At 39.7% G+C, this 24,002-nt stretch overlaps 1 protein-coding gene and 1 long non-coding RNA gene across 7 annotated transcripts in view; both read left to right on the top strand.

The window, feature by feature from the left end:
* Positions 1–34: 34 nt before the first annotated feature.
* On the top strand, positions 35–4,363 carry LOC114006454 (uncharacterized). Its single transcript, XR_003548166.1, has 3 exons — positions 35–342; positions 1,679–1,812; positions 4,229–4,363. It is a non-coding gene; the product is annotated as an uncharacterized LOC114006454 (long non-coding RNA).
* Positions 4,364–16,991: 12,628 nt separating this feature from the next.
* Positions 16,992–24,002, top strand: part of TAF1A (TATA-box binding protein associated factor, RNA polymerase I subunit A) — a 39,755-nt gene continuing 32,744 nt past the window's right edge. For 2 of the 6 annotated variants that reach the window (XM_014584900.2, XM_006170187.3), the window contains exons 1-3: positions 18,743–18,810; positions 19,930–20,052; positions 22,906–23,075. In XM_014584900.2, coding sequence (XP_014440386.1) covers positions 19,932–20,052; positions 22,906–23,075 — 291 coding nt within the window. In that variant the 5' untranslated portion in view covers positions 18,743–18,810; positions 19,930–19,931. Of the gene's footprint in view, positions 17,060–18,168; positions 18,302–18,740; positions 18,811–19,919; positions 20,053–22,905; positions 23,076–24,002 lie in introns of those variants that run through there. The other 4 variants (XM_014584898.2, XM_014584899.2, XM_014584897.2 and 1 more) reach the window with 4 other exon arrangements.

Raw genomic sequence — 24,002 nt, 5'->3', positions numbered from 1 at the left:
CACCGCGCGGGTGGGCAGCTGCTCCGAGGGGCGGCGCCCGGCCGAGGTTGGAGTCGTTCCGGACCGACACGTCAGCAGGGGCGCGGAGGGGCTGCAGGAAGACCTCCCGGCGGAGGCGCGACCTCTGTCTGCAGTCGCGAAGGATTCTCCTCTGGGCTGCCTGGCAACCGGAATTCTGTATCTTCTCCCTCGCCCAATCGCCTGCCTTCGCCCTGTCCCTTCGCTGTCGACCCTCTGCGTGACTCCACGCGTCGCTCACCTTTATCTACGCACTTGAGTCCCCCAGCTGTGCGCCATCCCGACAGGTCCTTCCCGGTGTCTTCTCGTGGCTTCTCATTTCTGGTCGGTCCAAAACCAGTCCACCCCACTTCACCCCCCCCACACACCCCCACCCCTATTCTTGGTTTGGTACCTCCTTTTCCTAACTACCAAATCCCATCCACGACCTGCAGCTGTTTCTGTTTCCAGCTCCCTCGCCTTCCGCCTTCTGACGCCCAGGGGTTCCTTGCGGCCCCCCAACCTGGCGATCCTCTTTGATTGGGGTGGTGAATGGAATGGCGATTTGAGGGTGTAAATTAGAGACACTGGCCTGCTCGATCTTTAACGGGGAGAGGGGAAGGGGACAGATAGGTGGACAGTGGCCTTCAGCTCAAGCTCTGGAGAATCCTAGATCTTTATGCATAAGGGAAGAAGTAATCCAACATAAATGTGTGGAGCTTCCATTTATACCAGTCACTGGACAAAACACCAAGGTGGCCTGAGAGAGGATGGAAGTCAAAAACAAAATATCTGGCCTTATCTAAAAGCCCACAACTTAGTGGAAACCCATTGTCACAAAAACAACTAAATGTCAGTTAGGAAAGCCAGTTAATAGCAACTAACATTTACTGACTGCTTTCTTTATGTTCAGTGGTTATTGTAAGGCCTTTATATCTATCCTTCATTTGATCTTCACAATACGACTACCTCAAAGTAGTAGGACATTACGATCCCCATCTTACAAGTGAGAAAATTGAGGTATTCTCACAGCTAGCAATTAGGGGTCGCTAGGGTTGGGGTTAAGATTAAAATCAAGGTATTAAGATTAAAATCGAGGTATTACTCTTCCTTTTAATCACAACTCTCTAAAGCCTTCACCAAGCAACAAGCAATTGGAGGAGAAAGGATTACCCTGTGGCCATCTCTCTCTCCCCCTCAGGCAAGCACATATGCTCTAAGGCAAAAACCTCTAAAAAAAAAAAAAATTTTAGCGTTCCTCGCTTGTGGCCATCTTTCACAGACATCCAAATCAATCCAGGAAAGAAGACTCAGATGCTACTCCCAAGCCACCCGGTCTCTTGGGACGTGCATGGGAGGGTACAGGAATGCAGACACTTGCCCACCTGCTGGATCTCCTATAAATTTGGTTCCACCTGGGGAATAATCTCTGAGGTGCCCACAGTCTCACTGGCAGGCTGTTCAGCTTGCTGACGAAGTTCACTAAACCCTCAGTATCCAGCAAGATGCAGGTCCTGGCTCCTGGTGGAATTTGCTCTTCCAGTCCTGCTTGAGAATGCAGTTACCACTTCTCACGCTGCTCACTCGCACTTCCTCTGGTTTGAATTTTCTACAATTTGATAAACATGGAATCATATGATACATATTCTTTTTGTTTGTTTGTTTGACTTCTCTCTTTCAGTGTAAGCTTCTGAAATACACCCAGAATCTGATCACTTCTTATCATCTCCTCATCCAACACTGCAGGCCAAACCACCACCATCTCTCACCTGAACAATTTGCAAAACCCTTCTACCAGCCCATAAGAAATCAAAAGTAAGTTTTCTTTATTTAGGCTCACATATAATATTTACAGGTGAAAAACAATATGGCCAGAGTTCTTGGCAATTTACTTTACACAGTAAAATGAATTCATGCTCTCTGTCCCTCCTAAAAAATCAATACTATCTTCATGCTATGATTATGGCCCTATAGTGACTACGGTACAATAGCCTTAACTGTTCAACTTCTGCATGACACAGTCACAAGTAACATATAAAACTGAAGAGTTCCAGGTGTTCTAAGAGCTCTTTGTCTTGAGTTCTTTACCCAGAACAGGCTGATGATAATATCTTGCTCTGGAACCTCCTCGACACTGCTCAGCACCAAGAAAACAGCACTATCCACCAAAGACGACTTCATAGGAACTTTTCTAGAAAGCCCCTAGATTCCTACCCCTCAGTTGTTACACTAATGACCTGTGTTTAAAAGCCCTGCTTGCCTCTTCATCAGGAAGACAGTACTTGGAGAGTCTTGGACTCTTGGTATAAAGCCTTCCTCTATGCAAACTCTTCTTGTCTTAGAAATCGGCTTACTGTACAATGGAGGACAGTCGTGGTCCATACATTTGTCCAGTAACAGTCTCGCTGTTCTTTTTGCTTCTGTCCTTGTCCTCCCAACACCTATTGTCTCAACAGCATCTACAGCAATAGTATTCGTATAATACAAGTTGACTTATGTCTCTCTTCTGCTCAAAACCTTCCTATAGCTCCCCATTTCAAGGTAAAATGCAACGTCCTTATTATTGACTGTACTGTCATACTTAATCTGATGCCCCTCATCCCTTTTACCCCACTTTCCTAACAATCTTCCTTCTGTTCTACTCCCACCAAAGTCAGTCCAGCATCAAAACATTTGCACTCGCAACTTTCCTTCAACCCCAAATAATTCACCAGATATTCTTCTCTGCCTGGCTAGTTTCCTCACTTCAACATGTCTTTGTAAGAATGTCATATATTGAGAGAGAGAGACCTTCCCTGACCATCCTGTGTGAAACAGAACCCCCTCCTGTGACTCCTGTGACTATCTAGCACATCGTCCTGCTTTATTTTTCATTAGAGCACTTTCCACTTGCCTTGCATTTGTTTTTCTACTTGACTGCCTCTCCTCCCACTCCGTACATCTCAAATTTAAGCTCCATGGGAGCATAGAATTTGTTTGGCTCCCTGCAGTAACATCAGTGCCTGTGGAAATGTCTGGAATGTATGAAGTACTCAACAAATGATGTTTTCAATGAACCTATGGTTTTTTACATATTACAAATATACCACACTGCTAATCTAAACTAAGACTTTATATATAAATAGTGTCAAGAGGGCATATACTATAAAAAAAGAACCTTTTTTTAGAGGTTTTTGCCATAGAGCGTATGTGCTTGCCAGAGAGAGAGAAACAGAGAGAGACAGAGACAGTAAGAGAGAAGGTAAGAAATCACCCCCAGGGGGGATGACCATGCCACAATCCCTTCTCCTCCATTCTCCTCCTGGGATCTTGGGCTCACATGTACATATACTCAGCATGATTTTTAAACCTTCTGATCCGGGACTCAAACTGCAGTTGGCCATGTGGGAGTCTAGCGACATAACCACTGACGGCACCATCTGCTGGCCCCAACATAGAACATTTTTTTATCTTCCCCTCAATGACATCCTCAACACCAGGAACAGACCCTGGAAAATATTTATTGTTAAGAGGGCATATTTATTGTGGGCAATGTGAATGAAATCACATTGTATTTTTTTCCTGCACAATGCCAGAAGATTTAGTAGGACAGATTAGGAATGTATTTTTAAATTTCTATTTAAAACAGAACTAGTAATGATTCATTAGTGGGAAAAGCAAAATTCAAAATTACCTAATTGAATAGTCCTTGACTACTATTTTGGACCAATTATTCAAATATTCTTTTACATGAAAAGGATATCTAATGCTGTTACTGAAGAATTGCTGCTTGGTTTGAATATTTTCCAGGGTTTTGATTTATCTCCCTTCTTTTTTTGAAATTATTGCCTTAGAGAATATTAACGAGCCTGGTGGACGGTCAGAAAATCTCTCAGCTATTAGAATGAGGGTGATGGTGGTAGTTCTTCCTACCAGCATATGCATAGCTGATGGATGAATCAACATTCATTTTCACTAATAGCATCTGAATACGTGGCATTGATGTTTAACATAAACTCTAATCCCAAGTGCATTATTTATTAACACCTCAAACAGAGGTAGCTACAGGCCAAGTGAGAGTAAAAACTAAGTGCATCTTCGTCGAGGTCGTGGGGACATAGAAATAAAAGATATGGAAGGCGCCTGATCTCAGAGAATTTTCAATTTGAAGAAGAAAAGACAAATATACAGAAACAAATAGAAGACAGCCTAATTACGTACATAGTGTAAACTTGGCCATGTTGTTTGCCAGGAACATCTAGAAGGCCTAACACTCAAATTACCAAGAAGACCCCAGTCTATTGCTGATGACGAAACCACTTGGTGTCCAGAGAATGGTCTAAAACATGTATCTGAGGACTACAGCAGTCATCCAATATTAGGTAACGGGAACCAGAATTATTTTTTCACATTAAACATCGAAAAATTGGATAAAATACACAAAACTGGTTTTTACACACTGGACAATAAGCAAGATGTTGGACCTAAGATAAGGTCAAGCATAAGAGATGATGAGTATGTTCCCTGCTGACTCCCTGGAGAGAGTTTCCAGGCTACAACCAGGGAAGGAAAACTCAACTAGGAAATATGCTTATGTTCAAGAAAGACTGGGGAAGCCAAAGCAGCTCAACACAGGGTAGAGAACAAGAGAGGAGAAAGCTACATGCAAAGGAGAGCACTGCGTAGAGTGAGCTCCAGAGAACTACAAAGGGTTTCTCTCAAGTTTTCAGCAGAGTAACAGTAAGTGCGTGTGAGTGAGGAGCTCCCAAAGGCCAAGGAAGAGCCACCAGAGAGGAACAGGGGTGGAGTGGGGGACAACTGTTAGCATGAAGAACAATTTGTGTTACCACCAGTCAGAGTGGAAAATACACAATAAACAGGGTACCAAGTAGACCATTTAGTAAAAGGGAAAAATTAGGCTAAGATTAAAGGCGGTTTTAGTCCTGCCCAATAAAACTTAAAAGCAGGACTTGAAAAGATCAAAATGTTTCCAAGTAAGTTAACTGCATTCCAGAACCAAGCTCAAAAATATTTAATGGCATGCAAAATATCCAGCACCTTAAAAGTTAAATTCAAAATGTCTGGAATCCAATAAAAAGTTATGAGGTGTGCAAAGCAGCAGGAAAACACAACCTATAATATAAATAAAAATGAATCCATAGACATTATAACAGAAATGACATGGATGATAGATGTATTACACAGGGACATTAACACAGTTATATTCCATATGTTCAAGAGGCTTTTTTTTTTTGGAGAGGTTTTTGCTATAGGGTGCATGTGCTCGCCAGAAAGACAGAGAGACAGAAAGCAAGAAATCACCCCTCAGGGGAGATGGCCACACCTCAATCCCTTCTCCTCCATTCTCCTTTCGGGATCCTGGGCATGCACGCACACACGCCCGGTGTGAATTTAAGCCACTGGGTCCAGGATTCGAACAACAGTCAACTACATGGGAATCCAGCAACATAGCCATTACGTTAATTCTGGTCCCCATCAAGAGGCTATTTAAAATAAATAAATAAATAAAAAACAACATAAACACTTAAAGCAGAAACAAAGAAGATATAAAAATCTATTTTAGACCAGCTGGTGGTTAAGGAGGCTGGTTCCTACATGGTCAACTGCACACCTGGCAATTTGAGAAACATCCCACATATATGTGCATGCTTGCCTAAAATCCTGAAAGGAGGAAGAAATGGAGAAGGTATTACAACATGACCATGCCCCATGAGAAGTGTTTTCTCACTTTTTCTCCTTCTCTCTTTTTCTCATGAGTGCACATGAACACTAGCAAAATTAAAAAAAAAAAATTAAAACATTTTTTAAAAGTTTTAAAAACTATCTCAAATTTACAGAGATGAAAAAAGACAACAGTGGTTGAAATAGGAAAACATATACTAAATGGACTGACAGCAGATTAGACACTGCAGAAGAAAATCTTAGTGAACTTGAAGATGTTCACTAAGAACAAATTGAAGAAGCAATAAAAACTCTCTAAAACATGGGACCAGCGGTTGGTGTAATGGCTACAGAGGTGAAACCCCATGGTAGTGACCCGCGGGTTGAGTCTCAGACCCAGTGGCTTAAACTCACACCAGGCACATGTGCATTTGTGCCTTAAACTCACGCCAGGCACATGTGCATTCGTGCCCAAGATTCCTAGTGGAGAAGGGATTGTGGCATTGCCATCCCCCTTGGGGGATGATTTCTCGCTTTCTTTCTCTCTGTCTCTCTCTGTCTTTCTGGTGAGCTCATGTGACCTATAGCAAAAACCTCTCAAAAAAAAAAAAAAAAAGAAAGAAAGAAAGAAAAAACTTCTCTAAAACAAAAACTGATAGTTCTTTTGGGGATCAGCAGATGGCATAATGGTTACATTGTTGTACTCCCACATAGTTGACCATTGTTCAAGTACTGGACCTGGTGGCTTAAAACTCATGCTGGACATGTGTGTGTGCATGCCCAAAACCCCAAAAGGAGAATGGAGGAGAAGGGATTGCAGTGTGGCCATCTGCTTTCTGTCTCTGTCTTTCTCTGTTTTCTGGCAAGCACATGTGCCCTATAAGCAAAAATCTCTCTCTAGAAAGAAAGAAGAAAAGAAAGAAAGATAGATTATTAAAAGGGTTTTAAAGTTTCAGCTCTTACATTTAGGTTTGTAATGCACTTTGAGTTCATTTTTGTATGTGGTATGAAGTAGGGTTGAATTTAATTCTTTTGTATGTGGCTCTCCAGTCCATTCAAATGATGAATTAGTAGGAACCAGCAGATGGCATAGTTGTTATGTTGCTGGACTCCCACATGACCTACAGCAGTTTGAGTTCCTGACCAATGGCCTGACCCACAGCTTGAAATTCACACCACACGTGTGTGTGTGTGTGTGTGTGTGTGTGTGTGTGCCCAAAATCCTGAGAAGAGACTGGAGGAGAAGGGATTGTGGTGGCCTGGGGGTGATTTCTCACTGTCTGTCTCTCTCTGTCTCTCTGTTGAGCACACATGCTCTACAGCAAAAATCTCTCTTAAAAAATGATGAATTAATAAATAAATGTGGTATATCAAGACAATGACAATAAAAAGAGAATGAAACACTGATACATACCACAACATGCATGACCCTTGAAAATATTATGCTAAGTAAAAGAATGTAGCCACAAAGACCACATATGTATGGTTCTACTTGTATTAAAGAACAAAAGAGACAAATTTATACAGACAAAAAGTACAATGACCAAGATTATTAGAGATAGGAAATTGGGATTGACAGATAAAGTGGACAGACTTTCTCTTCGGGGTGATAAAAATGTCCTGGAATTGATTGTGGTGATGATAGCACAGGTCTGTGAATATACTAACAACCATAGAACAGGATATTTCAAATGAGTGAATTATATAATATGTGAATTATATGTCAATAAAGCTGTACTCCCTCAAAAATGGAAAACTTTTTAAAGAACTCATAACTACCAGATCTACAATATAATAAATGTTGAAATCCTCTGACAAAACAAAACAAAACAGTTAGAAACTTGAATCAACACAAAAGAATAAAGAATACTAAAAATGTATAAATGTGAGCAAACAAAAATATGTTTATATTTTTAAATATATGATTTTTTCCTTATTAAAAAAAAACTATTTAAAAAAATAATGATCTAGTGTAGAGTGGCCATTCTGTAGGGGCCAGCAGGTAGCATAGTGGTTAAGGTGTTGGACTCCCACATGGCTGACAGCAGTTTAAGTCCTGAACTCTGTCAGAGGCATGAAACTTCTGTTTGATAAGTTGACTTCTTTAACATTATAAGATGACTTTCCATTTCTTTGCTCTGAAATCTATTTTGTCGGATAGTTATTGTTACTCCTGTTTCTTTTCAATTATGTTAGCTTACTTTATCTTTTTTTTACATTTATTTGTGTTTTTATATTTACAGTGTGTTTTTCTTGTAGGTAGCATATAGTGAGGTCTTGCTTTTTAAAGCGAATCCAACAATCCTGCCTTTTGTCAGAGGTTTTTAGATTATTTACATTTATTACATGACTTTTGATATGATTAGGTTTAAATTTATGGTCTGTTTTTTGCTTTTTCTTTGTCTCACTTGTTTGTTTCTCTTTTCTTTTTTTTTATCTTCTGAATAAAGCATGTGTTATCTCCTTTATCAGCTTACTAGCTATAACTGTATGGTTTTGTTGTTATTGTTATTGTTTTAGGATTTAATAATACTCATCTTTAATTTATTACACTATAACTTCATGGGATGTTTTAGCACTCCATTATAGTTTATGGCCTTTACAATAGTATTTTTTTCACCTTTCTTCCTTTTATACTTTCATTGTCATATGTTTTAATGCATATATATCATAAACCTTACAATACAGTGTTACTATTTTTGCTTTAAAAGATCGCTTTAAGGGAACCAGCAGTTAGCGTAATGGCTATGTCGCTGGACTCCCACGTAGTTGACCGCAGTTCGCGTCCCAGACCTGGTGGCTTAAAACTCACACCAGACACATGTGCGTGCGTGCCCAAGATCCAGAGAGGAGAATGGAGGAGAAGGGATTGCGGCGTGACCATCCCCCCTGGGGGGTGATTTCTCACTTTCTGTCTCTATGTCTCTCTCTGTCTGTCTGGTGAGTGCACATGCCCTATAGCGGGAAAAAAAAAAAATAAAACCTCTCAAAAGATCTTTAAAAGATCTTTTTTTTTTTTTTTTTTTTTTTTGAGAGAAGGATTTTTGCTATGGGCATATGCACTTGTCAGAGAAACAGAGACAGAAAGTGAAAAATCACCCTCCCCCTCCCAAGGGGGATGGCCACACTGCAGTTCCTTCTCCTCTCAGGATTTCAGGCATGCACACTGATGCACCCGGCATGAGTTTGAAGCTGCCAGGTCTGAGACTAGAACCAAGTCAACTACATGGGAGTCCAGGAACGTAACCATTATGCCATCTGCTTGTCCCTAAATAGACTTTTTTTTTTTTTAAGCTAAGAGTTTTGCTGTGTCATGATCCTTCTGCCTCAGTCTCCTGAGTAGCTAGGACCACTGTGCCCAGCTTTTTCCGACAGGATTTTACTATGTCGCCCAGGACAGCTTCAGGTTTGAAATCCTCCTGCCTCAGGTTCCCATAGTCACTGGGATAATAGACACGTGCTACCTTACCCAGTCCTTAGGTCGTACTGTGAACCAAATCCAGGCCTCTCATGTGGTCTCAACATATAGACCACAGCATCTTAGTAGCATGCACCACCACAGCTAGGCCTATATAATTCTACTTTTTAAGAGAGATTTCTGTAATAAGGTACTTGCACTCACTGGAAAGACAGAAAAAGTGAGCAATCACCCCTATGTGGATGGTCATGCTGCAATCCTTTCTCTTCCTTTCTTCTCTCACAATTTTGGGAAATCATGTAGCATACATTTCTTTGTTCTATCAGGTCTACCTTCACAATATCATTTCCTCCTAGGCATCCTGAGATCTTCTTTTCTTTTCACAGTGTTCTGGCTATTTTCCCCACTTTGGTGTTATCCGTTGTGCCCAATGTTTAGGAGATGAGTCTGCCTTTATACCTGTACGCAAGAAGTTCCAATGTTGTTCCTTCCACTCCCATGGTGACAGATGTCTCTGGATCCTCATTATAGTTTCAGGTTGGGAACTCCTAAAAGATAAACAAGCTACTCTTGCTAACACCAGTTATCTCTCTTAGCAAAAATAAGGGCATGTGCAGGGGAGGACAAAGAACCCTGTCCTGCCACACCAGAGCTAAAATATATTTTGGTACAAATTCTAAACACTGTAAAGCAAAAAGAAGAAGAAAAGTAAGTGGTAGGGGTGGGATTTCAGCTAACAGGATTTAGATTCTAAAAAGAGAAGGAAGGATGAGTAAAGTAAACAACATAAGAGAAGACACTCCAGAAAACAATTGCTGAAAGGACATAAAAAAGAGACCTATTTTGACTAGGGTGAAAAGATTCTAGCAGAGAAAAGGAAGATGAATTTGGGTGGTTACAAGGGGTCAGATTATGGAAGCCTTTGAGAGTTAAGCACAAGAATTTAGATTTAATAGATTAAACTATAGAAAGCTATCAGACTTTAAGTAAAGGCTATAACTGAAGTAGAATTTAAGCAAATACTCTGTTCTGAAAGTCAGGGAGAATGGAGGTTTGCTTTGGGCATGACCAGGAGGGTTAAATCCCCCAACTCCCTCACCCCACAATGAAAGTCATGTCAAAAGGTATGTTCTACTGTGAATTAGTCATACACAGGGCAAGGTCTTCTATCAAATGTACTATTTGTCTAGCCCTGACAAATATTATTTCACTTTCTGTTGTACAAAGAAAGAAACTCAAATATCTGAAATTGCCACTAATACATAGGTGTGTGTATGAGTTCCTCTTTCTAGGTCTGCCTAATTTACCTTGGCACTATTTTTCCAGAAGTCAAATATTTGGTGCTTTGAAACAGAAATGCAGAACAGACTCCAGGATGTGGCCTGTGTAACTCATTTTCCATGGGATAGATTGTTTGGCTTTGTCCATTTAGTTTTTCACTATGAGTTACTTCCTTATCAACACAATAGCAGAGGCAGTCAAAACTACTGAATAAGGGATCAGAAGTCTAATTGTAGGTCTATAGTCAAGCTATTGACTTTCTGAGTCTCAGAGTCTTCATTTATAATATTGGGACTAACATTAACCTGTATAGTATTTCTCTAAAAAGCAAATGAGAGAATATATAAAGATTGCCCATTTCTGTCATTTAAATCATTAAACAGCAGAACCCCAAGTTCTTACAGCCCATAGAGATGGTTGATGGTGCAACAAGAGTGTTGGCAAGTCAATGACTTTGTCAGAAAGGAGACATCTTAAAATAATACCTACACTGGAAACTGTTCTCTTTTCATGATTAAAAGGCAGGAAGGCCACTAACAGCCTCCTAAGTTGCAGTTGGAAGGTCAAAAGCGCCTGCTGGAGGAGACACTGAGAGCTGTGAAGAAGAAAGCATGTTCTTTAAGACAATGTGTGATTACAGCCAACCAGTTACAGATCATATAGAGAGATAAAGCAAGTCTCCTAAATTCTCAGCATTTTAATTGATACATGCAATGCAAAATTTAAAATGGGATCATATGTAGCATTATGTTAAGTGTGAACACTGAGCAATTGTGCAGAAAAAAATCAGAGTTTTGTTCAATTGGTATAAAAGCTCGTTGCTCTCTAAGTGTACTTGGGATATGAAGTGGCATGGCATACGTAAAAGGATCAACACATGATAGCAAACCAGATGATTATATTGAGGATCTAAATAAACAGGCCTGATGTGTCCCTCATTTTTCACTACTCCCTAGAATAATATTGTCCAATAGAACTATAAGGCCAGTTGAGCCAGCCTAATGGGAACTGAATCCCACATGGTCAATTGTGGTTTGAATCCTAGCCCTGGCAGTTTGAAACACAAGCTGGGCACATGTGTAAGTGTGTCCAAAGTCCCAACTGGATGAAGAAGTGAAGGAGAAATTATTGCAGCATCATGACAGTACCCCATTGAGGGGATGCCTTCTTACCCTTCCCTCTCTCTGGTGAGTGAATGTTTCCTCTAGCAATTTAAAAAATAGTAATAATAATAAAAGAAATACAATGCCAGCTACATATGTAATTGAAATGTTCAAAGTCACCCTTAAAAAGTTAAAACAAGGGACCAGTAGATGATGTAGTGATATGTCACTGGATTCTCACATGGTTGACTGTGGTTTGAGTCCTGGGCCCAGTAGCTTAAAAATTATGCCAAGCATGTGTGAGTATGTGGCCAAGAACCTCGGAAGAGACTGAAGGAGAAGGGATTGCAGTGTGGCCATGCCCTCTAGAGATTGATTTCTCACTTTCTCTCTCCCTGTCTCTGTCTCTCTCTCTCTCTCTGGTGAGCACATGCAACCTAAGGCAAAAACTTCTACCAAAAAAATAATGGTAAAACAAGATAGGTGACTTTAATGTTTTTGTGCATGTGTGTGAACTTAATTTTAAATATCTTTCTTTTTAAAATCTTTTTTGCTATAGGGTATGTTCACTTGCTAGAGAGAGACAGAAACAGTGAGAGGGAAAGTGAGAATTCACTCCTTCCCCCCGACTCCCTAGAGGATGGTCATGCCACAATCCCTTCTTCTCCATTCTCCTCTTGGGATTTTGAGCATGTATGCACCCATACCTGGCATGATTTTCAAGCCACTGGGTCTGGGACTTGAACTGAGGTAGGCCATGCAGGAGTCCAGTACCTTAACTACTATGTCACTGCTGGCCCAATTTTAATAATCATTTTGTTTATCCAATATATCCAAAATATCATCACCTCAACATATAATCAACATAAAATTATTGAGACATTTTATATTCTTTATTTCATATGAAATCTTTGACATCTAATACAACACATTTCAGTTTAGAGCACATTTAAAGCCAGTCATAGCTCTAGATAGTAAGGATTGAAAATTAACCAGATCTATACCATATATTTATACATTCTTTTATGTACACTTTTCTTTTTCTTTTCTTTTCTTTTTTTTTTTTTTGGTCTTAGGGTGTGTGCACTTGCTCAGGAGAGAGGGACAGAGACAGTGAGAGGGGAAGTAAGAAATCACCCCCCCCCCAGGGGGATGGCCATGCCACAATCCCTTCTTCTTCATTCACCCCTTGGAATCTTGGGCATGCATGCATATGGGCCTAGTGTGATTTTCTAGCCACTGAGTCTGGGACTTGAATAGTGATTGGCCACGTGGGAGTCCAGTATTGTAACCGCTACACCATCTGCTGGCTCCATATACACTTATCTTAAAGAAAAGCAAAGTTTAAAATTATGTTGTAGGATTTAAAACTTTTTTGGCCAAGCTCTTCAGGGACTTTGGCAGAAGAGAGAAAGAATGAGGTGGCTGTTTTAAAAACCCTAATTTATGTTTGTTCACAGAGATTGAGAATTATTTTTGATATCTGAGAACTTCAATGACATTTTAGATGAATCTGAAGTTTTCAATAAAAAGTATAAGCTATTAGTCATCATTAAGCTCTTGCATTAGTCATGCCTTTATTATTTCTCATAATCAACTTATACATATTTACTGTTCTTAACCAACATAAAGAAATAAAAATTTACATTTAAATGGATGGTAAAGCAATTTGCATGAATACCCTTATCCCTTTAGACAGAATTGTAGAAAAACTCAATTGTGGTTAAATAAGGGACCAGAGCATGTTATTTAATTATGCAGTTTTTTGATAGAGCTTTTTTGACATTTGGGTTGGACATTTTTACTAGTTGCATGATATACTGTATAACATCCCTGGTTCTGATTACAAAATTATAGTAGTATCTTTAGTCATGGTAACAAAATAAAAATTTCTTCTATGCATTTCCAAACTCCCTTTAGTGAGAATAGTTCTACCATTCCAGTTAGAAATGTAGTACTTGAAACTAAATATGAACAATTAACAAATCACCTATAATTGTAAATATTCCATATCCATATTTTCTCTTATCAGTTAAGGAAAAGAGCATAACATAAACATAAAAAACCATCAACAAAGGACCAGCAGTTAGCATAATGGCTATGTCACTGGACTCCCATGTAGTCGACCATGGTTTGAGTCCCAGACCCGGTGGCTTAAACTCACGCCTGGCCGGTGTGTGTGAGTGCCCAAGATCCTGAGAGGAGAATGGAGAAGGGATTGCGGCGTGGCCATCCCCCCTGGGGGGTGATTTCTCGCTTTCTGTCTCTCCGTCTCTGTCTTTCTGGTGAGCACATGTGCCCTATAGCAAAAACCTCTGCAAAAAAATTTTTTTTAAGAATAATTATTTCAATTAAAAAATGGACAAATGAATTGAATAGATAACTTTCCAAAGAAGACCTAGAAATGGCCAAAAAGCACATAGAAAATGTTAAAAGTTTGTCATAAGGGAAATGAAAATTAAAATCACAATGAGATACCATTTAACCTGTTAGAATGGCTAGGATCAAAAAAATAAAGAACAAATGCTGGTGAGGCTGTGGTGAAAAGGGAACCCTCTTACACTATAGGAATATAATTTAGTTCAACCTCTATGGAAACCAATATGGATGTTCCTCAAAAGGCTACAAATAGAACAACCATATGACCCTATAATCCCACTCCTTGATATTTACCCAAAGGATAGGGAAATAATCAGAAGGACACTTGAACATCCAGGTTTATTGTAGCATTATTCACAATTGCTAAAACATAGAATGAGCCTAAGTGTTCAAAAACTGATGACTGGGTTGAAACACTGGGTGGCACATATATACTATGGACCATTATTCAGTTATAGGAAACAGTGAGATCCTCTTGTTTGATCCAAAGTGGATGAATAGAAGACTTTGTTGAGCAAAGTGAGTCAGACTTTGAAAGGTACACATTGTATATCCTCACCCCACGTGTACCTATTGCTGCACTCTATGACAGAGGTTGAGAGATCTGAAGATATGATGGTGGAAAGGATGGGTATGAATGCTAGAGACTGTAGGGGAAGACAGCAGATGGTAGAAAGTAGGTGGTGGAAGTTGGGTGTGAGGTGCAAAAAAGGGAGAAAACATTTGACAGATGGAAAAATGTAAAATAAAAAAAAAATCCCTAGCATTGGCATCTGCTAACTGTAAGAGTATGCAAGAGAAGTAATGTAGAGTGAATGAGTGTTGTAATGACTAAGATGCATGATGATATTAGTAATTATGTTTTAGTAAACCTCTTTTTGATGTAAAAATCACCACTAAGATGATTATGTATCTTTAAAATTGCATTTAGGTGTATAAGTATGTTTGTATGCATACAGCACAGCCAAACCTTTGGCATAAACATTAATTGATATTCTAGAGCAATGATCTGCAAACTATGACCCACAAACCAAATCCGGCCTGACACCTGCTTTTGTAAATAAACTTTAATATAACACAGATATACTCACTCATTTGCATTTTGTGCTATATCAGAGTTGAATAGTTTTAACAGAGATCATATGGCCATCAAACTAAACTATTTGCTGTTTCTTTATAGAAAATTTTGCAGGTGCCTGACATAGATTAGACATTTAAGGTCAGTAGAATATATGCTCTTTCTTTCTTTCTTTCTTTCTTTCTTTCTTTCTCTCGTCCAAAGATTTCTGCTATAGGGTACATGCGCTCACCAGAGAGGGAAAGCTAGAAATCACCACCACCACCCCCGCACCCACCATGGGGGATGGCCATGCCACAATCCCTTCTCCATTCTCCTCCTGGGATTTCGGGCATGCACACACACATAGTGTGAGTTCTAAGCCACTGGGTCTGCGACTTGAACTGCAGTCAACTATGTGGGAGTCCAGTAATACAACTGGTAAACCCTTTGCTGCTCTCAGTTTTCTTTTTTTAATGGCTAAAATAGGTTGTCTGAAATAGGATCAAAGAGATGTAATGTGTCAAGAGCAATGTCTCCTTCCTGTAGAAGATATGCTAGGAATCCTGGCACTATGTCATGTCAAAGGTGAAAAAAATTGGTGAAGTTTGTTTTTATAAGATGTAAGGAATCTCTTTTTTAGGACATTTTAGGGTGGATCATTGGCCTGTAGGTAATGATACAGTTTTTCAAAATAGAAAGACAGGCTTGAGTGAGGTCAAGATGTAAAGAGCAGCAGAAGAAACTTTTCTTGCAAGCCCATAATCACTGTGTATTGTTCATGAAGAACACACAAACAAGAATTTATGGCATGTTAAGGAATCCATGGACAAGCTCTTACTAGACCCTTAAGCTGACTCTGTGATACTCTGATTATACTTAAATGGTTCATTCTCAGAGAAGAAACTCAAAGATTCCTGGAGGAACCTGTGCCAGTGCTTCTGCTCCCTTAGTTATGAACAAAATTCTTTCTTGCAAAGACTTTAAAGATGCCTTATTTTAGCTTTCTTTCACAATTAGACCTAGTTCTGTCCTCAGAGGCTATGAAAAAAATTGTCTGACCCTTTTGCAGACCACTCCTCCAAATGTTGGAGAAGCATATCTGTTCTCCCAAGTCTCTGACTGGTTTTCATACCCTTTTCCAAAGTCATCCTCTCCTGAACCTCTCAATAGTTTTCATTTTTATATGGTTTGACTATCGTATTTTTTACCCTTCTTGTTAGGGTTCAGAGTAAGACTCAGGAGGTACCATGTCAAGAAGAAAAGTTAAGTTTATTGAGAAAAACATCGTCTGGGGCTTCAGCCCACCAGCCCTAAGAGATATGGGAGGGATGGAGGGGAAGGGTTACAAGGATGGCGGGCACTTCAGTTAGCTTACTTGCCACAGTTACCTTATTATCGGTGTCTGCTGCCAGTAAAGGAGGGCTCTGGATGGAGGATTCTGGGCAAAGGCCCCAGCAACCATCTCATTTTCTGATCGGAAATTACTTAAAGGCCATTGAGGGGCGGATCTAACACCTTTTCCATATACTTTGTCAAGGTCTTCCATTAAAGTGGATCCCAGATGGGTCCATAGAAACCCTCACTTAGAAAGAAAAAGAGATTCTTGCCCAGAGTGTGACGGAAGCGGTCGAACCTGTTGAATTAAAAAAATTAAATTGTAACAAAAGAAAAATGAACTTTTAAGGAAGCAATGACAAGGTTATGCAAGAACTTATCTTGTCAGAGCCAAAAATCAAGTCTCCCTCGCACACTGCAAGCAAAAACCGAGGGGCCATTGTACAGTTTCCGTGTACAGTGACATTCTGCTCTTTTGACTACTTCTCTCTTAATTTCTATCTTCAGTTGTAATGAAAGTATTCCATTCTCAGCCTGCGAGAGTTTAAGACGTAAATATTCGGCCACACCAATGGAAGGGCGGCACTCTGTTGTCACTTCCTGGTCACATCCAAGAGTCACTTCCGGGGTCGCGGCACACACGGTGCGCCAACTTCGGAGGAGGATTTAGGGGCGGGGCTGCGTCCGGGCTCCGCCGACACGCCCCTGGCAGGTTTTGCGCATGCTCACTCGAAGCGCTCGCTAACTACTTCCGGCGAGTTTCCCCATCCTGCCGCGGACTCTGAAGTCGGAGTAGCTTGGTAGAGGAGCTCCAGCTTCGTGCAGGTGAGGTCCGCGAAGGTCGTCTAGGTTCCTGCGTTTGGAGTGGAATGGGAGGAGATATGTTAGGATGCACTGTAATCTTCCGATTTTTTTTCCGGATGCCCTGACACGTTGGAATCTGTGAAAGCGAGGGGAGTGGAGTAGCTTTGGTTACTGTGGCAACCGCCTCATGCAATTTGGGTCTTAGAGGATTTGGGAAGTGAGGATTTGTGTAATGACTCCTACGAATACAGGGTGGGTCGGATTCACATTCAGAGATTATTTCACACTCGTGGTCCTACGCACGAAACCGTCTTAAACGGTTTACTCTGAATGTAAGATAGAGAAGCACAAGTGAGAAAGCGAATGCAGTGACGATGCACCGGTGAAGGTGCTTTGATCCTGGGTACTGGTGTAGGCTTGCAGAGAAGAGGGGAAATTGGAGAACTCCCGGAGGCAGTATCGCCGGCACTGAGATCCGATTTGATAACCAGGGAGCGGGGCGCTGAGCATCCCGAGGAGTAGGTCCCGACTCGCTTAGCACGGGAGTCCCTTTCTATCCGTTCCTCACAGTCCTGTTAACTACCTCCTTCCTCCCTCCCCCCTCCTTCATATACACCCTAAATTCTAGTCATGCTGGGCTAGTTTGGCGTTTTATCTATTTACTAGAATATTATCTTAACCGTTTTTATGACATGAGCAGATGAATTTCACTGAGCTCCTCCGTTTTTTTCAACATTAACGTGGAAATAAAATAATAGTATCCCTCTCAGGATTGCTGTGGTGATTCAAGTGTATAGTTTATTCACCTGTTATGAGTAAGGGTCCAGTAAATATTGACTGCTACTGTTTTTATTATACTTGTCATACTTTCTTAGCATTTTGTTGTTTCTTCCTCTAGACTTGAGTTTTGCTTTGTTTTTAATTAGAACGGCAGCGTCTTAATTATCTTGGAATGTGCTTGAAAGAGTAGTTCAGTTTCTTTTTGATTGGCTCATTCCTTTTGACTGTTGCTGACGTAAATTCATTTTTGACTTTAAAATGAATTTTGCTGATCAAATGATATTTATCAGATAAAAGGTGACTTTTTTGAGCCAGTGGATGGAGATGTGCAGAAAGTAACTTATTCTCAGTTTGGAATAGGTATGAGTGATTTCAGTGACGAACTGACAAGGCCTGAGACAGAGGATGACCAGGTGGAACCGTCTGTGCCCTCTGGTACAGGAATGCATTTTCCTTGGCTTCAAAAGCATATAGAAACTGTGGGTAAGTAAAATAGCAGGGACATTTGAACTTTAATTCAAGGAGACAGGAATATTTAATGTGGATACAAAATGAATAAGCTGGTTCAATATTTCAAGATAGGAATATGTGTTGTTTTTTTTTTTTGTCTGTAAGCAAAAAAGAAATCATCGTGGGCCACCCTGTAGCATGATGGTTAAGGTGGTTAAGGAACAACATAAAATTTCCATCTATAAAAAGCTTTTTCATAAATTTTTTTTTTTTTTTTGGAGAAGTTTTTGCAATAGGGCATGTGCATTTGCCAGAAAGACAGAGAGACAGAAAGAAATCACTCCCCCAGGGGGGATGGCCACGCAGCAATTCTTTCTTATCTGTTTTCCTCTTGGGACATTGGGCACGCATGGGACACGCCCCTGGCAGGTTTTGCGCATGCTCACTCGAAGCGCTCGCTAACTACTTCCGGCGAGTTTCCCCATCCTGCCGCGGACTCTGAAGTCGGAGTAGCTTGGTAGAGGAGCTCCAGCTTCGTGCAGGTGAGGTCCGCGAAGGTCGTCTAGGTTCCTGCGTTTGGAGTGGAATGGGAGGAGATATGTTAGGATGCACTGTAATCTTCCGATTTTTTTTCCGGATGCCCTGACACGTTGGAATCTGTGAAAGCGAGGGGAGTGGAGTAGCTTTGGTTACTGTGGCAACCGCCTCATGCAATTTGGGTCTTAGAGGATTTGGGAAGTGAGGATTTGTGTAATGACTCCTACGAATACAGGGTGGGTCGGATTCACATTCAGAGATTATTTCACACTCGTGGTCCTACGCACGAAACCGTCTTAAACGGTTTACTCTGAATGTAAGATAGAGAAGCACAAGTGAGAAAGCGAATGCAGTGACGATGCACCGGTGAAGGTGCTTTGATCCTGGGTACTGGTGTAGGCTTGCAGAGAAGAGGGGAAATTGGAGAACTCCCGGAGGCAGTATCGCCGGCACTGAGATCCGATTTGATAACCAGGGAGCGGGGCGCTGAGCATCCCGAGGAGTAGGTCCCGACTCGCTTAGCACGGGAGTCCCTTTCTATCCGTTCCTCACAGTCCTGTTAACTACCTCCTTCCTCCCTCCCCCCTCCTTCATATACACCCTAAATTCTAGTCATGCTGGGCTAGTTTGGCGTTTTATCTATTTACTAGAATATTATCTTAACCGTTTTTATGACATGAGCAGATGAATTTCACTGAGCTCCTCCGTTTTTTTCAACATTAACGTGGAAATAAAATAATAGTATCCCTCTCAGGATTGCTGTGGTGATTCAAGTGTATAGTTTATTCACCTGTTATGAGTAAGGGTCCAGTAAATATTGACTGCTACTGTTTTTATTATACTTGTCATACTTTCTTAGCATTTTGTTGTTTCTTCCTCTAGACTTGAGTTTTGCTTTGTTTTTAATTAGAACGGCAGCGTCTTAATTATCTTGGAATGTGCTTGAAAGAGTAGTTCAGTTTCTTTTTGATTGGCTCATTCCTTTTGACTGTTGCTGACGTAAATTCATTTTTGACTTTAAAATGAATTTTGCTGATCAAATGATATTTATCAGATAAAAGGTGACTTTTTTGAGCCAGTGGATGGAGATGTGCAGAAAGTAACTTATTCTCAGTTTGGAATAGGTATGAGTGATTTCAGTGACGAACTGACAAGGCCTGAGACAGAGGATGACCAGGTGGAACCGTCTGTGCCCTCTGGTACAGGAATGCATTTTCCTTGGCTTCAAAAGCATATAGAAACTGTGGGTAAGTAAAATAGCAGGGACATTTGAACTTTAATTCAAGGAGACAGGAATATTTAATGTGGATACAAAATGAATAAGCTGGTTCAATATTTCAAGATAGGAATATGTGTTGGTTTTTTTTTTTGTCTGTAAGCAAAAAGAAATCATCGTGGGCCACCCTGTAGCATGATGGTTAAGGTGGTTAAGGAACAACATAAAATTTCCATCTATAAAAAGCTTTTTCATAAATTTTTTTTTTTTTTTTGGAGAAGTTTTTGCAATAGGGCATGTGCATTTGCCAGAAAGACAGAGAGACAGAAAGAAATCACTCCCCCAGGGGGGATGGCCATGCAGCAATTCTTTCTTATCTGTTTTCCTCTTGGGACATTGGGCACGCATGGACATACACCTGGCGTGAGTTTAAGTCACCGGGTCTGGGACTCAAACCACGGTCGACTACATGGGAGTCCAGTGACATAGCCATTACGCCAACTGCTGATCCCACTTTTTCACAATTTGGTTAAGGTGGCCAGATCTCACATAGCCGACTACATGGTTCAAGTCCTTGACTCAGTGGCTTGAAAAACATGCCAGGGGCATATGTGTGCATGTCCAAAATCCCAAAAGGAGGGAGAATTGGAGAGAAGATTGCAGTGTGACCATTTGTCATGGGGGGTACTTTCTCACTTTCTTTTGTCTGTCTGTCTTCTGCAAGCTTATGCACCCTATGGCAAAATTAAAAAAAAAATCATAATTATTTTTTCTTTTAGAATTCTTTGGCTTTGAATTAGCAGATAGTGTGTATGCTGGTGGATGTACATTTTTTTCCCCATTGGTATTTATTGAGTACTTATATCTGAAATTGGCTAAATATTGGAGATTCATGGTTTTTAGGCCAATGGTGGTAGTAGTTGCATCACAACTGACCGTGTGAATCAAGCCCCTTTAACCACTATTAAGCTTATGGTGATAATGCTCCTGTAGGTTCCAGGACCACACTGGGTAGCAAGGATCAGATTTCCCAGGTAATCTGTATATATGTTAGAAAAGTCCAAGAAGTGCTAGATGAGAGCAGTAGTTTTCAAACTTTTCCACTTACATTTTGCCTATTTTGCGTTTTTGGAAAAATTGTGTATTATTTTGCATAGCTTTAAAAAGATTCCATCTAAAATTTTATTATAAATTTATTCATTGTAAGAGATAATTTCCAGCATAGTTTGGCATTTATTAAAAAAGAATTGTTTTATTTTTTATTATTTTGAAAATTTGTTATAGGGCACATGTACTTACAACTAAAGAAAGAGAGAGGGGGAAAGAAAAGTGAGAAAGCAAGCTGCTAGGTCTGGGACTTGAACAGTCTGCCATGTGGGAATACAACGCCCAACCACCACACCATCTGCTGGCCCCTAAGTTGGCATTTTTTAAATGAAATTATTATATTTAAAAATTATATCAATGGACTCTAAATAGCATAGGTATGTATACCTTCCATTTAAAAAAATTATGAAAAAGTGGGACCACCAGTTGGCGTAATGGCTATTTCACTGGACTCCCATGTAGTCGACTGTGGTTTGAGTCCCAGACCTAGTGGCTTAAACTCACGCCAGGTGTATGTGCATGTGCACCCAAGATCCCGAGAAGAAAATAGAGGAGAAAGGATTGCTGTGTGGCCATCCTCCCCCGGGGGGAGTGCTTTCTTTCTGTCTCTCTGTCTTTCTGGCAAATGCACACACCCTATAGCAAAAACCTCTCCCCCCAAAAATTTATGAAAATGCTTTTTATAGATGGAAATTTTATATTGTTCCTTTTTCTGTTCTACTTCTTGTAATGAAAATGTAACATAAATTATATTGTAATTTGTTGTAATTGATGTAAATGCTGAGAAACCTTGTTCGTGTAAGTTTCACCAGCAAATAGAGTAATTAAAATAGTGCATTATGTCATTGAACTCTCTAAATTATTAATGAAAAATTACTCAGTGATCTATAAAAATTATTAGGTCATTCCACAATTTTGATTAATGTAGAATTGGGGATCACCTGACTTGCAAAAGGAGATGTTAGAATTGTCTACTTTTTCAACACCTTTATTGTCACCTTTAGGTAAAACATAATCATTTTGATCATGAAGGTTTAGCTCTAAATAGGTGTGGCTCTCTAGGAGGTTAGTTTTAGAAAAGAATGTGAAAGGAAGTCAAAGACCTACAGATTGATGATGGTTTTGAAAGAATCTTTGCATGGTATCTTTTGGTCTTTCCGTACTTACAGAAGTGAGTGTACCCAGCTGGAAGACTGCTGGCCAATTGAGGTCTTGCAGTTGTGTGGAAAGGGAAAAAGAGGTAGCAGAGCAACAAGCCATTCATATAATGGGGCTATAAGTAAACCCACATATCCTTAGTATGAAGGTTGCCAATACATTAGAGATATAAATGCTAATATCTACAACTGTTTTGATCTCATTTTCATTTAATACCATTCATTACATTACTGGGAACTTGGTTCTTGAGAAATAAAAACTTTCTTGGGCTTTTCAGAAAATTGGTAGGTAATAAAGACTATATTCTGAGTTCCTTGAGACTGTGCTTTTGACAAATTCTTCCCAAATTGTTTAGTGCAAGGATGAAATGATGATTGAATCAGATTTGAAGGATCTGGTAACTATAGCTCAAGAATATCAAATTGGGTAGTTTTAAAATTTGCCAAAAATAATTAATATAGTGTGGAAGAGTTTGTTTTGAACGAAGCTGGATTAGATACTGGGATGGGTTGGGTTATGTAATGCCTGCTCTTCTTATTAAAACTTATTTAGCATGAGGACATTTTTTGAAGAGTTGAATTAGTCAATGTTGATAAAGACTACTTTTTCATCTTTATAGCTACTGGAGGGAAGAAGGAGAAGGATTTTGCTCAGACCACAGGTGCTTGTTTAAGTTTTATCCAAGAAGCTCTGCTGAAGCACCAGTGGCAGCAAGCTGCAGAATACATGTACAGTTATTTTCAGACTTTGGAAGACTCAGACAGCTGTAAAAGGCAGGCTGCGCCTGAGGTAAACAAAATGTGAGTCTGCTGGAAGAAATGACCGATTCCTAGGAGTTTCTGCCTTCATCTGTACCCACTCTAGCTTTTGCAGACTCTATAACTGATTTTACTAAAAGCTACTAACAATGATCTTAAATGAATTTACTAAAAGCTACCAAAAGTAATTTTGGGTGGAGAGTTTTTATTGGAACTTATTTTTGCACACTCCATCCCCCCCCCTTTTTTTTATCTAATATTATTTTAGAAGAAACTAAAGTACTCTGAACTCTGGATTCCTAAATTCCCCAGTAATCTTTTTGTTGGTTCCAATGATTCTTCCTTCTTTTCCTGTGTCATTTTCCTTTCTCTATAGGATGTTTGTCATCATCATAAAAAGATGCTATAGCTTCTGTCTTAAGATCATCTCCTGATCTCCACTTCCTATACCCCATTTTTCTGTTCTTTTAGAAAATTTTTTTGAGAAGTTGTTCTCTTCAACCAGAAAAATTTTTCTTTTCTTTTCTTTTTTTCTTTTTTTTTTTTTTTAAATAAACAGTTTTATCAAGACGTAATTGGTGGTCAGAAGAGGAAATATTTTTTTATAAAAGTTTGTTCATAGTTGGTGAAAGTTCCAAAATTGGAGTTCTAGATATAGAACTAATATATATTCCTTAGTTGTAGAACTTGATTGGATCTCAGAAAACATATAGACTGTTGCTCTTATTTTGCAAATAATAAAGATGAGACTGAGAGCAGTGAAGAAGCCAATATGAAGAGAACCCAAGTTTTCTGACCTTAGTATTCATCCTCACTTATTAGTTATCATTTTTATACTTAAGTGTTTTAACTGCATGCTTTTTTAGACTTCTTAAAAATGGCATTGTTATATGGTATTTTGATATTAATTTAAGTGATTAAAACAGTGTCATTACATAAGATATAATTTTAATTTTAC

The sequence above is a fragment of the Tupaia chinensis genome, unplaced genomic scaffold (assembly GCF_000334495.1).
Source record: "Tupaia chinensis unplaced genomic scaffold, TupChi_1.0 Scaffold148108_1, whole genome shotgun sequence".
Taxonomy (NCBI): domain Eukaryota; kingdom Metazoa; phylum Chordata; class Mammalia; order Scandentia; family Tupaiidae; genus Tupaia; species Tupaia belangeri.
The sequence above is the reverse complement of the archived record's forward strand: the minus strand, read 5'-3'. Positions and strand labels throughout refer to the sequence as shown.